Source organism: Culex pipiens, chromosome 3 (genome assembly GCF_016801865.2).
Source record: "Culex pipiens pallens isolate TS chromosome 3, TS_CPP_V2, whole genome shotgun sequence".
NCBI classification, from domain to species: Eukaryota; Metazoa; Arthropoda; class Insecta; order Diptera; family Culicidae; genus Culex; species Culex pipiens.
The window spans coordinates 176,301,412-176,315,116 of record NC_068939.1 but is presented as its reverse complement, the minus strand read 5'-3'; the positions used below and the strand labels follow the sequence as shown (position 1 = coordinate 176,315,116).

The following is a 13,705-nucleotide window of genomic DNA, read 5'->3' as shown; positions in this document are numbered from 1 at the left end:
TCAATCATTCGTTTAAAAATCGACGTTGTCGAGCTAGCTTGTTGTACGTCGCCTTTTCACGTTCGTCGAAAAAGGGCGTTTACTTGTTTGACCTTGAATAAAAAAGGCAGCGCACGCAATGCCAACAATAACAAACATGTTTTGTTTAGTTGACCTAAAAATGTTTAAGCTAACCGGGCTTGTACGTGTGTCGAACGCGTTCTGACCTTTGACCAGTTTTCGCACTTACAGCATTTTTCAGGGTGTGTCAAGGTAGCACGACAAGACTTAAACTTCTTTCGTATGAATTTTCAGTTTTTAATGATTATCTCAGGATTGTAATCGATTTTTTGAGATCTGTGACGGTCAAAAGGCGAGGCATTGAGAGCTTCACAAAACGGCATTCCTAACTCAATTTGACCCAAGATGCACGTGTGACAAGACAAGGGAACAAAATATAGATTATTGAGATAACAATAATTTACTGCACAATCGAATAGACATACGGCATGCAACGGGGAATCACACTTCTCACTAACCTCATCCAATTGTTATACTTCTGCAGTTCATTCAATGATTTCACGCTAGAAAGGCACACTCCAAAGTGAATCATTACTAAGAATTAGAAAGATTATTATTTTTGTGATAGCGTATGTGGTGAGCAACAAATTTTATATAGACGTTTGTTTTTTTAAGTAATTCAATGTTAGACCTACAATAATATGTGATTGATGTTTATGTTACAGTGCACAGTGGCCCAGATCGCAAATTTAAGTGGAAAATGGATTTTCCGAAAAATGGTGCAGTTTTGGAGCTTTGGTGTCTTCAGAAAAGTTGTTGCAAGTGGGCAGTTCTCTAGGATTTCGATCATTCGATTTTTTTTTTGTATTTTTCAATCCGACTGAAACTTTTTTGGTGCCTTCGGTATGCCCAAACAAGCCATTTTGCATCATTAGTTGGTCATATAGTTTTCCATACAAATTTGGCAGCTGTTCATATAAAAATGATGCATGAAAATTCAAAAATCTGTATATTTTGAAGGAATTTTTTGATCGATTTGGTGTCTTCGGGAAAGTTGTAGGTATGGATACAGACTACACTGGAAAAAAATGGTACACGGTAAAAAAAAATTGGTGATTTTTTATTTAGCTTTTTATCACTAAAACATGATTTGCAAAAAAACACTGTTTTTATTTTTTTTAAATTTTTGATATTTTTTAGAGGACATAAAATGCCAACTTTTCAGAAATTTCCAGGTTGTGCAAAAAATCTTTGACCGAGTTATGAATTTTTTAATCAATACTGATTTTTACAAAAGATCGAAATATTGGTCGCAAAAAAATTTCAACTTCATTTTTCGATGTAAAATGAAATTTGCAATCAAAAAGTACTCTACTGAAATTTTGATAAAGTGCACTGTTTTCAAGTTAAATCCATATTTAGGTGACATTTTTGCAAATAGTCGCGGTTTTTCATTTTTTTAAATAAGTGCACATGTTTGCACACCTTTGGAAAAAATATTTTTGAAAAGCTGAGAAAATTCTCTATATTTAGCTTCATCGGACTTTGTTAATACGTCCTTTAGTTGCTGAAATATTGCAATGCAAAGGTTTAAAAACAGGAAAATTGATGTTTTCTAAGTCTCACCAGCCCATAATTTTTTAATGTCGATATCTCAGCAACGAATGGTCCGATTTTCAATGTTAATATATGAAACATTTGTGAAATTCTCCGATCTTTTCGAAAACAATATTTTCAAAAAATTTAAACCAAGACTTACATTTTAAAAGGGCGTAATATTGAATGTTTGGCCCTTTTGAAATGTTAGTCTTGATTTGAAAATTTTGAAAATATTGTTTTCGAAAAGATCGGAAAATTTCACAAATGTTTCATATTTTAACATAGTAAATCGGACCATTAGTTGCTGAGATATCGACATAAGAAAATGGTGGGTTGTTTGGGTGAGACTTAAAAAAACATCAATTTTCCTGTTTTTAAGCCTTTGCATTGCAATATCTCAGCAACTTAAGGTCGTATCAACAAAGCCCTAATAAGCAAAATATAGAGAATTTTCTTAGCTTTTCAAAAATATTTTTTTCCAAAAGTGTGCAAACATGTGCACTAATTTTAAAAAATGAAAAACTGCGACTATTTTCAAAAAAGTCACCTAAATATGGGTTTAACTTGAAAACCTTATCAAAATTTTAATAAACTTAATCAAAATTTTACTAAAGCACTTTTTTTTCGAAAAATGAAATTGAAAAATTTTTGCGACCAATTTTTCGACTTTGTAAAAAAATTAGTATTGATTAAAAAATTCACAACTCGGTCAAAACTTTTTTGCACAACCTGGAAATTTCTGAAAAGTTGGCATTTTATGTCCTCTAGAACATATCAAAAAATAAAAAAAATTAAAAATAGTATTTTTTGCAAATCAAGATTGCAATTGATTTTACATCGAAAAATGAAGTTGAAAAATTTTTGCGACCAATTTTTCGATTTTTAAAAAAAATCAGTATTGATTAAAAAATTTACAACTCGGTCAAATTTTTTTTGCACAACCTGGAAATTTCTGAAAAGTTGGCATTTTATGTCTTCTAGAACATACAAAAAAATAAAAAAAATTAAAAATAGTATTTTTTTGCAAATCAAGTTTTAGTCATAAAAAGTAAAATAAAAAAATTACCATTTTTTTACCGTGTTTCATTTTTTTCCTGTCTAGTCCGTATCCGTCCATAGCCAAAGACACCAAAGACCTATCACTATAAACGCTGAAAAATCCTAGGGGAATTTTCCTTTATTTTCTATGCTTTCTTCTATGCTGATTTTATAGTGCTAATTTTCTGCATCTTTTTGAGATATTTGAGTTTTTAATTTGCATTTTTTTTACCTCAGAATGGCTGTAACTTTTGACCCTTAAGTCCAAATTCACTTGTCAAAAATAAAAAATCGTTTTTCAGAGCTCTAAAAGTGCCTCAAACATCTCTTTTTCTCTCAAATTTTTTCAACTAGTGAGTTCAAAGTCCCTCTTGACATGTCCAGCTGTTCGACCCAATCTTCCAGACATCAACAGCTTCTACTAATCCATCGCGTGCACTATCACCATAATCGCAGTGATTAAAGGTACGATTTTTCAACAACTCAATGTGGTAGTCATCGACACTCATTTACACGCGAATGAGTGCGCTTCCGATACAGCAGTAAAGCATCGAGAGGTGGCGTTATCGGCGCGGATCCACTCGCCATCACAATTTATCTAAGCACAACACTTTGAACTATAATTATGGAGTGGGTCCCTCCATTTATCACCAAACAAACACGATGACGGGTGCATTCCGAGTGCGGGCAGGTGCGTCGTCCAGACTATAATAGTTTTGCCAACTTTTACGACCGGTCCAGTGTCCGGATGGCGTTTGATTGGTGGTCAGCATGTCCAAGTTGTTGACAGTTGCGTTAGTTGGATTAGTGGTGCTGCTGCTGCTGCTGGGTCGAGCATCCAGTGGGGAAGTTGGTGAAAACTTTCCGAGCAGTGCCGACATTGTGGACATCTTTGGCAAAGTGCTCGCCAGACAACAGTCGGAGGCGAACGCCACGAGATGTGAACTTCAGCTGCAGGAGTTTTTCGAGGGTTTGGCGAGCTTAAAGGAGTACTGGGCAATAGAAAGTACGTTGAAACGAGGTGTTAAAACTGGATTATGGTGTTGTACTCAAAGTAGATCGCAGACAACGTCAACAAACTGCTTTGAGTGGGCGTCAACTGCAAAGCTGATAAAACTCGCACTAATTATACCGTTTCGTTCAAGTGTTTGACGCGTGGGGCAAGATTCCATCCGGAATCCTGAGCGGTAACTTTTACTCCCTCGGAGACTATGACCAGTGCCGGAAGGCGGCATCGCCGCCAACGAGCGCCGGACTCATCCGTGGTCGCTACTGCCAGGTGTCGATTCCGTTGAGTTTCTTGTTCTCGGCGCTGGGGAAGCAATCGGGACGGGGGCTTCCGAGTAGTTCCAGGTATGCCGTTGAAGGATTTGCACTCAGTTTCGGGGATATTGATCATTTGGTCTTTCGTAGAGCCCCTGGACTATCCATGGGAAGCTGCTTGCCGGACTCTTGTGATACTTCCGAGTTGAAGCCGTTAATGGATGCGACTATTGGTGTGCTGCTTAATACAACGAACCTCGGAGTGACTTGTGACGTACCTGTTCCGGACGTTGGCACCAAAGAAATTGTAGCCATGTGAGTTACCTTACGATATCTACGTAACACTAGATGAGTTGATCTTCGTTCGCAGCGTGATCTTCAGCGCAGTCGCCACTCTGATGGTTTGTAGCACGGTGTACGACGTATTTGCCACCATGACCGGTAGAACCGCTCGGCAAGCGTGGACCATGTTCTCCGTGTACTCGAACGGAGTGAAATTGTTCACGATTGCGCGGCGACCGGCGGCGGGAACTTTGTACGTCAAATCGGACCAGATCGACTGTCTGAACGGGATCCGGGTGCTGTCGATGGTGTGGATCGTGTTCTGCCACAACTACATGACGATCATAATGTCGACGATGAGCAACGCGATTGGAATTTATGATGTAGGTATTGAAGGGTCCACGAAGGACTAGATTTTCAAATTCTTCTTATTTCCAGTGGATCAAATCCTACCACAGCATGCTGATCGTCGCCGGCACAGTCTCCGTGGACTCTTTCTTCCTGCTGAGTGGAATGCTGATCGCTTGGAGCGTCCTGAAGGAACTCAACACGCGCCGCAAGCTGAACGTTCCGCTCATGTACCTGCACCGGTATCTCCGGCTGACACCGGCCTTTGCCGCGCTGCTACTCTTTACGTGTACCCTGATGAAGTACTGCGGGTCGGGGCCTTTCTGGAGCACGCTGATCAAGAGTACGGAGGACGCTTGCGACGAGTACTGGTGGTCTGCGCTGCTGTACGTGCAGAACTACGTCAATCCGAAGCGGATGTGCCTCGGACATTCGTGGTATCTGTCGGTAGATATGCAGCTGTACCTGCTGTCTCCGTTGATCGTCTATCCGCTGTGGAGGTGGGGTCGCCGAGTGTTGATCGTGATCGCTGGGTTGATTCTGGCCTCGATGGGGTGCGTTGTGGGTTCGTTTCTGGCGAACGATTTGCGGTTGGCGTTTGTCGATGCGGGGAGGACGGACCAGAGCCGGATGGCTCTCACGTATCAACCAACGCATACGCGGATGGGAGCGTGGCTGCTTGGGGTTATTTTGGGGTATGTGTTCTTCCAAACTAAACACAGAAGGGTTGTAATGTCACGAGTGGTGGTAATCGTTGGTTGGGCAGTGTCGCTGATCGCTATGCTGGCTATCATTTTTGGAGACTACCCGTTCCAGCAGCCGGACAGCTATATGGACCACAGCATCGCGTGGGATGCGATGTACGAGTCTATGAACCGAGTCGTTTGGGCCGGATGTCTCGGCTGGATCGTGTTTGCCTGCATCAACGGTTACGGAGGTCCGGTGAACACTCTGCTTAGTCTTTCAGTGTGGCAACCTCTGGGTAGACTCTCGTACAGCATCTACCTGCTACATCTACCCCTCCAGTTGATGCTGGCCGGATCTCGGCGAAACTCCGTCCACTTTGACGATGTAACCGCCATCCACAAGTTCTGGGGTGACTTTGGTCTCACCGTGACCCTAGCTGTACTGTGGTCACTTGCGTTCGAGTCTCCAATCGTCGTGCTGGAGAAGCTTCTCTTTGGATCTCGTAAGTACAAACCCGCACCTGATCCGCAACTCAAGATAACAGCTTCTCTTCCTTACAGTGAGGAAATCCACCCCCGACCAACCGCTCGTTCCCGAAAATCAACCCCGGAGAGACTCCGGATCTGCCTCAACGGCGAGTCTTCCCGGAAAAGATCCACCGGCGTGAACGAGGACGCCCGCTCTGGGAAAATTAAATAAACGTTACCAAGTCGTTGTAGTCGCCGGGTTTTTCTCGTTTCACACGTGTCGTCCCTTTTTTAGCTGTGAGCTGTGTCACGTAGCAGAAATAATCTAATTATCAGCGCGATGAATTATACGCCAGGTCAGGAAGAGTCCCGGTCTAGTCGCTCGCTTCTTTCCGGTTGGTCCTGGCGGTGAAGTAGATGGATGACGATTCCACCCCCAGGTTGGTCTGTTGGAGTTGTGCTATCGTGTTTCAGCTGGATTTAGTTTCGTTTGACATGATTACTGTTGTCAAGCATGGTTTGAAAAGAGTCTTATTCCGTACAAACCTCGAAAGAATAGCTCCACTTACCTTCACTTGGTAGATTTACACCAGATTCAAACCATGAAATCAAGTAGCACAACCCCAACAAGTCGGATCCCGGAACCTGAAACGACAAAATCAAGGGAAAAACGCGAGATAAAACGCTTTGCCACGTAGCACACCTGAGCGAGAGTCATCTGTGTCGCTGGAGCCGGGGGTTCGGTTGGATCCGGAACGAAGGTCGTCATGGATAATTTATGGTGAGCACAGTCTCAATTTGCACCACCACCGACGATGACGACGACCACCTACAACGCCACCATTTACCACACCACACCATCAGCTGAATGGAGGTGATCGAGTGACAAAAATGGGAAATAGCTTCGCCTCCCACCGTTTTGGTTGATTTGGCTGGTCCTGGGGTTGACGGGGGCTTCCTCGGTTATTAGCTTCGTGGGAGGGTGGGACGAAGATCTGAGTTGTGTCCACGGGAATGGTTTCGCTTACAAAATCAGTCATTAGGCTTTTTGTAAATCTTGGACGTGATTTGAGAGCTTTACAAGCTTTTGAGGTTTTGAAAGTATGAGACAAAATTTACTCTCTGAGTAAATTTTGATTACAGTTCACTTATAGATTAATACCATTTGAAACTTGTTTCTCCATCAATCAACTTGATGAATCATCTCGTTTCAATCCGGTTTAGAAAGTCTATCGACGATTTGTCCAACTTGCAAAACTCTGGGTGTAAATATCCTTCCTACTCCTCGTTTACTCCCTTCTCGCTTTGATTTTTCCCCAAACTGAGATGAATCCAATAGAAAATCGCTTCAAAGTACACCTAATCCAATACGCATTCAATCATCGTCAGTTACTACAGACCAAATCCTTGACTGAACCGGCCGAGTTGTTCGAAGTTGTCCATGCGAAAAAAAATCCCCGCCCTCCCCCCACTTTTCCAACAGAGCTGGGGAAAAAAAACTTGTCGATTTCGACAGGAAAAATAAAGTTTTCCCCGAGCGCTCAGCATCTTGCCCAGCCCAGAAAAAACACACACACTAACTGAATGGTCAACGAGTGTGTGTGTGTGAGACAGAAAAGTTTGCTTCGTTGCAAATTTTATGAACACAACATCGAATCAATTTTAGATAAGGATACAAATAAGGACCCCCCCCCCCGTCCAGTGTGATGACGATGGGGGTCGATGACGATGAGCTACTTCCACTCTTCATTTCTCCCCGGGGGGGGGGGAGGAGATGGGATGAATTGGAGGGACCGGAATGATGCTCTTGGAAGATTCAAATTGGAAGAACATTTGTGCAGTGTTTGTGAATGTGGATTTGTAAGCTGATTTTTGGTTTTTGTAGTGTTAGTAAGAATTATTCAGCCTTAAAAATTCAATTTTGGCAATTGAACATCCTGTAAACATTCAAAAAAAAAAATTCAAAAAAGAAGCCGTAAACAAAAAACAAACATTTCGTCGGGCATTTTCCCTTCCTCACGTTACTGAGGACAGGCTATAAAATCACTCGAAAAATGAACTTCTCAATTAGACCTCCTAGACTCACCTTCATGTATACCTATCGACTCAGAATCAAATTCTGAGCAAATGTCGGTGTGTGTGGTGGAATTTTTATCAAAAAATTGTCACTCAATTATCTCGACATTGGCTGAACAGATTTTGTCCGTTTTGGCGTCATTCGATCTGTCTTGGGGTCGTATAAGTCGTTATTAAAAATTATGCAGTTTAGTTAGCTAAAAAACGATTTTAACAAAAGTCCGGAAGATTGTAAAAAGGGTGGTTTTTGTAAGAAAACCTGTCATGCTATACATTTTCAGAAAGGTATTTAAAACACCTTTCCAACGCATCCAAGACATCGAAGATCTGACAAATCTATCAAAGGTTATATGCACTTAAGTGTTATTTATGCACTTTTTATAGGCCGGATCTCAGATATTTTGACACATAAGTGTCCTGCAATATGAAGATCTGACTACCCAGTCTAGTGGTATGATAGCATCCTTTAAATGTGAGGAAGGCACCAACCACCTAAGGGTGAATTAAGTAAGGTTTTTTATAATAACTTCATCTTAAACGATAGAAATAGCTACATCACTCAAACGATCGGGTTGTCATTTTCACCTAACTTAAAAAAAATCTTATAACTTTTGGTAGAATTGACAAAATTTGACGCTTTGGGTAGCAACAATCTTGATTTTATTTCCAGTAGCAAATTTTATTACAAGTTTCTGTCCCTTTACCCCTACGAATCCACAAAACGTAAAAGTTTAGGGAAAAATATGTTCATAAATTCATTGACATTTTGTGAAATTTGGACAGTACCATTAAATGTAATGATGTCCAAAGTGTTCTGCTCCCCTTTTCTCTCTTTGAACTTGACCAGAGTCAACGTGGTTCATCCAACTAATTGTTCGATTTTCAATGTTATAATATGAAACATTCATGAAATTTTCCGATCTTTTCGAAAAAAATATTTTCGATTTTTTTAAACCAAGACTAACATTTCAAAAGGGCCAGACATTCAATAATACGCCCTTTTAAAATGTTAGTCTTGGTTTAAAAATTTTGAAAATATTTTTTTTCGAAATGATCGGAAAATTTCACGAATGTTTCATATTTTAACATTGAAAATCGAACCATTAGTTGCTGAGATATCGACATTAGAAAATGGTGTGTTGTTTGGGTGGGACTTAGAAAACATCAATTTTCCTTTTTTTTAATCTTTGCATGGCAATACCTCAGCAACTAAGGGTCGTATCAACAAAGTTCAAAAATGCAAAATGTAGAAAATTTTCTCAGCTTTTCAAAAATATTTTTTTCAAAGGTGGGCAAACATGTGCACTAATTTAAAAAAAATGAAAAACTGCGACTATTTTTAAAATAGTCACCTAAAAATGGGTTTAACTTGAAATCGGTGCACTTTATCAAAATTTCTCTGAAGTACTTTTTGATTGCAAATTTGATTTTACATCAAAAAATGAAGTTGAAAAAATTTTGCGACCAATTTTTCGATTTTTAAAAAAATCAGCATTGGTTTAAAAATTCATAACTCACTCAATGATTTTTTGCACAACCTGGAAATTTCGAAAAAGTTGGCATTTTATGTCCTCTAAAACATATAAAAAAATATTAAAAATTAAAAATAGCGTTTTTTTTGCAAATCAAGTTTTAGTGACAAAAAGTTAAATAAAAAATCACCCATTTTTTTCTTACCGTGTATAATTTTTTTTCAGTGTAGTCCATATCCATACCTACAATTTTGCCGAAGACACCAGATCGATCAAAAAATTCCTTCAAAAGATACAGATTTTTGAATTTCCATACATCATTTTTGTATGGCCAGCTGCCAAATTTGTATCGAAAATTATTTGGACAAACTAATGATGCAAAATGGCTTCTTTGGGCATACCGAAGGCACCAAAAAAGTTTCAGTCGGATTAAAAAATACAAAAATTAAAATTTAAGAAAAAAGACCGATTTCGTAGAGAATTGCTCATAAAAGATTCAAAAGTTAGTAAGCCATAATATATTTTTTTGAATTCTGTCAATGTTCCATAATAACCAAGATAATAACCTATTTATACAAATGATTAAATCGGAAAATTAACTGCATTTTTTAATCTCTGGAAATTTTCTCGAAGAGGGTATTAAATAAGGTTAGAAATTAATCAATTTTCATTGAGCTCTATATTTTACACGCTTAAAAAAAACAGGATTTCTGAAAGTGGCGAAAGTACATAAAAAACGTGTTTTAACAGAAAAAATCAAGTTTAATATAAGTTTAATATTTAATATAAGCCACCTAAAAGTGGTACAATAATTTGAAAATGTGCCTTTTTTGTAAGATGTAAAAATTTCCCATAAATTTGATTGAAAATCATTGAAGAAGGACAAACGATTGCCTCTGAATAAAATTCGTGTTAAAGGTAGTCTAAGTGTAATCAAAATACACAGAAAAAAAATCATGGTAATATTACATCTGGGAAGACGTACATATTTTATGTCAGAAAAATGTGTAATTTCACTTCTGAAAATGTATAATTGAGGTAAAATTACATCATGAAAGAAGTAATATTAAACCTTTCAAAATAACACCGGGAGATTTTCAAATAGCTTGTTTTTTTTAAGAAAAGACTATTTGTGTGAGAACCATCATTAATAATATTCATAAATCACGTAATGAACGAAAAAGATGATTTTTCGAACATAAAAAAACATAATAATAATTGATTTGTGATAAAATAAAGGATTTGAATCAAAAATCATTAATTTTTAGCAATATCAAATCATTTTATGTTTTGAAAGTACGAAATGATCAAAAATACTAAATTAATTCGGGTGTTGCCAAAATCGGGAATAGTTGCCAAAAGCGGAATAGCGATCGATATTTTGACACTATGGCTCAATTCTGAGGTTAGATTCAGGTTTAGTGGGTGAAATTAGATGGAAACAGAACTTCACTTTTCTCAAGAATTTAACGTGCTACGTTAAAAAACTGATTTTTGAGGGGTTTGCTTTGATGCTATTGACAAAATTAGTCGTAGAAGGCGTAGATTGCGTGATAAAGCATTGGTGTGTTTGACAAAGTTGCTTAGGTTGGTTTCCAGGTTTCCACTTACTTTTGCGATCTGGACCACTGTGCATTGGTAAAGCCTTATAAACCAGTTATTACACCAATACCACTGTATTCATCTAATTAACGATTTATTTCATTAAATTTTACCGAGAAACTAAAAAGTAGATTTTTGAAAATTTGTTAGAGGCTTTATCGAAATTTTACAACAGCCTCTACAGCAGCGTTTTACAGCTGAAGATTTTCCACATTTTGAGCCTATTTCCTCTAACAAAACTCAATTTCACACCCCTGCCGGCATCGCAATTGGGCTTAAAGTTGTTGTAAAACTAGCAAAGAGGCGAACGTTGATAAAATTTCCATTACACGGTGAGAGCTGCATCGTTCTGGAAAACGAGGACCCTCTTCTCTCTCTCTCACTGTATCTTTCCTTCCCGGAGCCGGGCCAAGCTGCTGCCGTTTCTGTCATCTGTTCGAATTTCCCTCCTCATCGTAACACCTCGCCTCCTTGCTCCTTCCCGACCACTGTCAATACCGGGATCGACCGGTTCAGATTTTATGGCAGAAGGGTTACTTGAACATCCTCCTTGCATCAACCGACCGACCAACCAACCAACCAACGTTGACGTTCTTCTCCTCGTTTACATGCCACAAAGGCTTGTCGTAGTCGTGCTTTTTTGTCATATTGCCATCACTTCTTAACTATTTAAAATTGAATTGTCAATTTTGCCACAAGTAATAAAAATTTCAGATCGATCTACCCTACAAACATCAAAATGTCAAATGTGTCAAAACAGCACAATCCCCTTTCAAAACTGAAGAAGAGGACACACACACACACGTCGTTCATCGATCCTTGATGGCGTAAAATGCACTTATCAACCACGGTGCAGACTTGCAGTTTTCGTCGGGCACGACTCGACACGTTCCGCCGTTCCGTTCAGTTTCTGGTCACCGGTCCGAGCTCGCTGGCGTTCTTCCTCTAGAGGAAGGAAACCACCGCCGCCGCCACCAGTCAGCTGCCAGCTATAGTTAAAGTGGTATTTACCCCCCCCCACGAAAGTGATTGTGCTCTTGCGAAGAGTTGAAGGAGCTGCTCCTGCTGCAAAGATAGTGAATTGCAGGATAGTTTCATGGTAAATTCTGGGTTTTATAGTAGGAATGAATCAACTCAGATTCATCTCAATGGATTAAAAAAATGAAACCCTTTTGAATTTAAAGGCAGAAAAAATATTATCACAATATTCTTCCAAATTTATTTCATTTAGTCACTTTTTTTTGTTACGTCCAATAAAACAATGATAGTTTTGATATTTAGTAATATTTGAAGCATGTTATTTATGAAATAGCAAGTCAAAGTGTTTTTCATAAAATAATCCTTTTACAGAAGCCTAAAGATTAATCCTTTTTATAGAAACTAGTCAACTTTTCGTACTCGAAAAACAATGAAATAAATTGAAAGATTTTTTTCTATGATTTTAAAAACTGCTCATGTTTGCAATATTGTTTAAACTCACAATTTTTTTTTATATTCAAGAGCCGTGTTTTTAAATGTCCAAATCTTAGCAAATTATGGAGGAACTGCACATGTCAGAAATTTTGTTTTTTTTAATCTTTATTAGTTTTCAATCAACTGCTTTTTAGAATTTTAAATATTTTAATATTTGAAAACCCTTCATTTTCCATAAAAATCTGTAACTTTTAATGTAATTTTCTGATCAACTCGATGCCTTCGGAAAAGCAAGAGGGAAAAATTACTCTCCCGATTTCAGATTTTTTTTTACAAAAATCTGGTTAACAAAATTTGTATTTTTTTAATTTTTGATTTTTTTCAATATGTAGACAAAATACCGCAATTTTTGAGGCACTGAGAAGTAAAGGGACAAGCAACCAACCAGCCGCCAAGTAATTGATTTTTTCTTCAAATTTGGTTTTATGGAAGAAATAGAAATCATATTAAAAAAATAAAAAGGCAAAATCATATTATACAATTTGAAATCGAAGAGATCTTTACATATTTTTTAATAAATTACATCGTTTTCAATATATAGTCTCTAAAAAAGCAGTTTTCTACGAAATCGATTTTTTTTTTGAATTTCAATTATTGTATTTTTTAATCCGACTGAAACTTTTTTGGTGCCTTCGGTATGCCCAAAAAATCCATTTTGCATCATTAGTTTGTCCATATAATTTTCGATACAAATTTGGCAGCTGTCCATACAAAAATGATTTAGGAATATTCAAAAATCTGTATCTCTTGAAGGAATTTTTTGATCGATTTGGTGTCTTCGGCAAAGTTGTAGGTATGGATAAGGACTACACTGAAAAAAATGACAGGGTAAAAAAAAATTTTGGTGATTTTTAATTTTATTTTTTGTCACTAAAACTTGATTTGCAAAAAAACACTATTTTTGATTTGTTGATATGTTTTAGGGGAAATAAAATGCCAACTTTTCAGAAATTTTCAGGATGTGAAAAAAATCTTTGACCGAGTTATAAATTTTCGATATAACACTATTTTTTTTTCAAAAAATCGAAATATTGGTCGCAAAAATTTTTCAACATCATTTTTCGATGTAAAATCAAATTTGCAATCAAAAAGTACTTTAGTGAAGTGTTCATAAAGTGCACCGTTTTCAAGATACAGCCATATTTAGTTTTTTTAAATGGTCGCAGTTTTCCATTTTTTTTTAATAAGTGCACATGTTTGCCCACTTTTGAAAAAATATTTTTGAAAAGCTGAGAAAATTCTCTATATTTTGCTTTATTGAACTTTGTTGATACGACCTATAGCTGCTGAGATATTGCCATGCAAAGGTTTAAAAAGCAAGAAAATTGATGTTTTCTATGGCTCACCCAAACAACCCACCATTTTCTAACGTCGATATCTCAGCAACTAATGGTCCGA

General features: G+C 37.7%; 1 protein-coding gene across 1 annotated transcript; it reads left to right on the top strand.

The window, feature by feature from the left end:
• Positions 1 to 3,301: 3,301 nt before the first annotated feature.
• On the top strand, positions 3,302 to 5,935 carry LOC120419710 (nose resistant to fluoxetine protein 6-like). The gene is made up of 6 exons (XM_039582497.2): positions 3,302 to 3,643; positions 3,783 to 3,990; positions 4,051 to 4,215; positions 4,271 to 4,565; positions 4,621 to 5,719; positions 5,778 to 5,935. Exons 1-6 carry the CDS (start codon positions 3,409 to 3,411, stop codon positions 5,882 to 5,884), a joined length of 2,109 nt encoding a protein of 702 aa, XP_039438431.1. The 5' UTR covers positions 3,302 to 3,408; the 3' UTR covers positions 5,885 to 5,935.
• The last annotated feature ends 7,770 nt before the right edge of the window (positions 5,936 to 13,705 follow it).

Excerpts from the sequence above, each read along its gene's own strand:
- LOC120419710 (XM_039582497.2), top strand. The coding sequence starts at position 3,409 with ATGTCCAAGTTGTTGACAGTTGCGTTAGTTGGATTAGTGGTGCTGCTG. Across the intron at positions 3,991-4,050 it reads GGGCTTCCGAGTAGTTCCAG|AGCCCCTGGACTATCCATGG; the intron begins GTATGCCGTTGA and ends GGTCTTTCGTAG. Across the intron at positions 4,216-4,270 it reads ACCAAAGAAATTGTAGCCAT|CGTGATCTTCAGCGCAGTCG; the intron begins GTGAGTTACCTT and ends CTTCGTTCGCAG.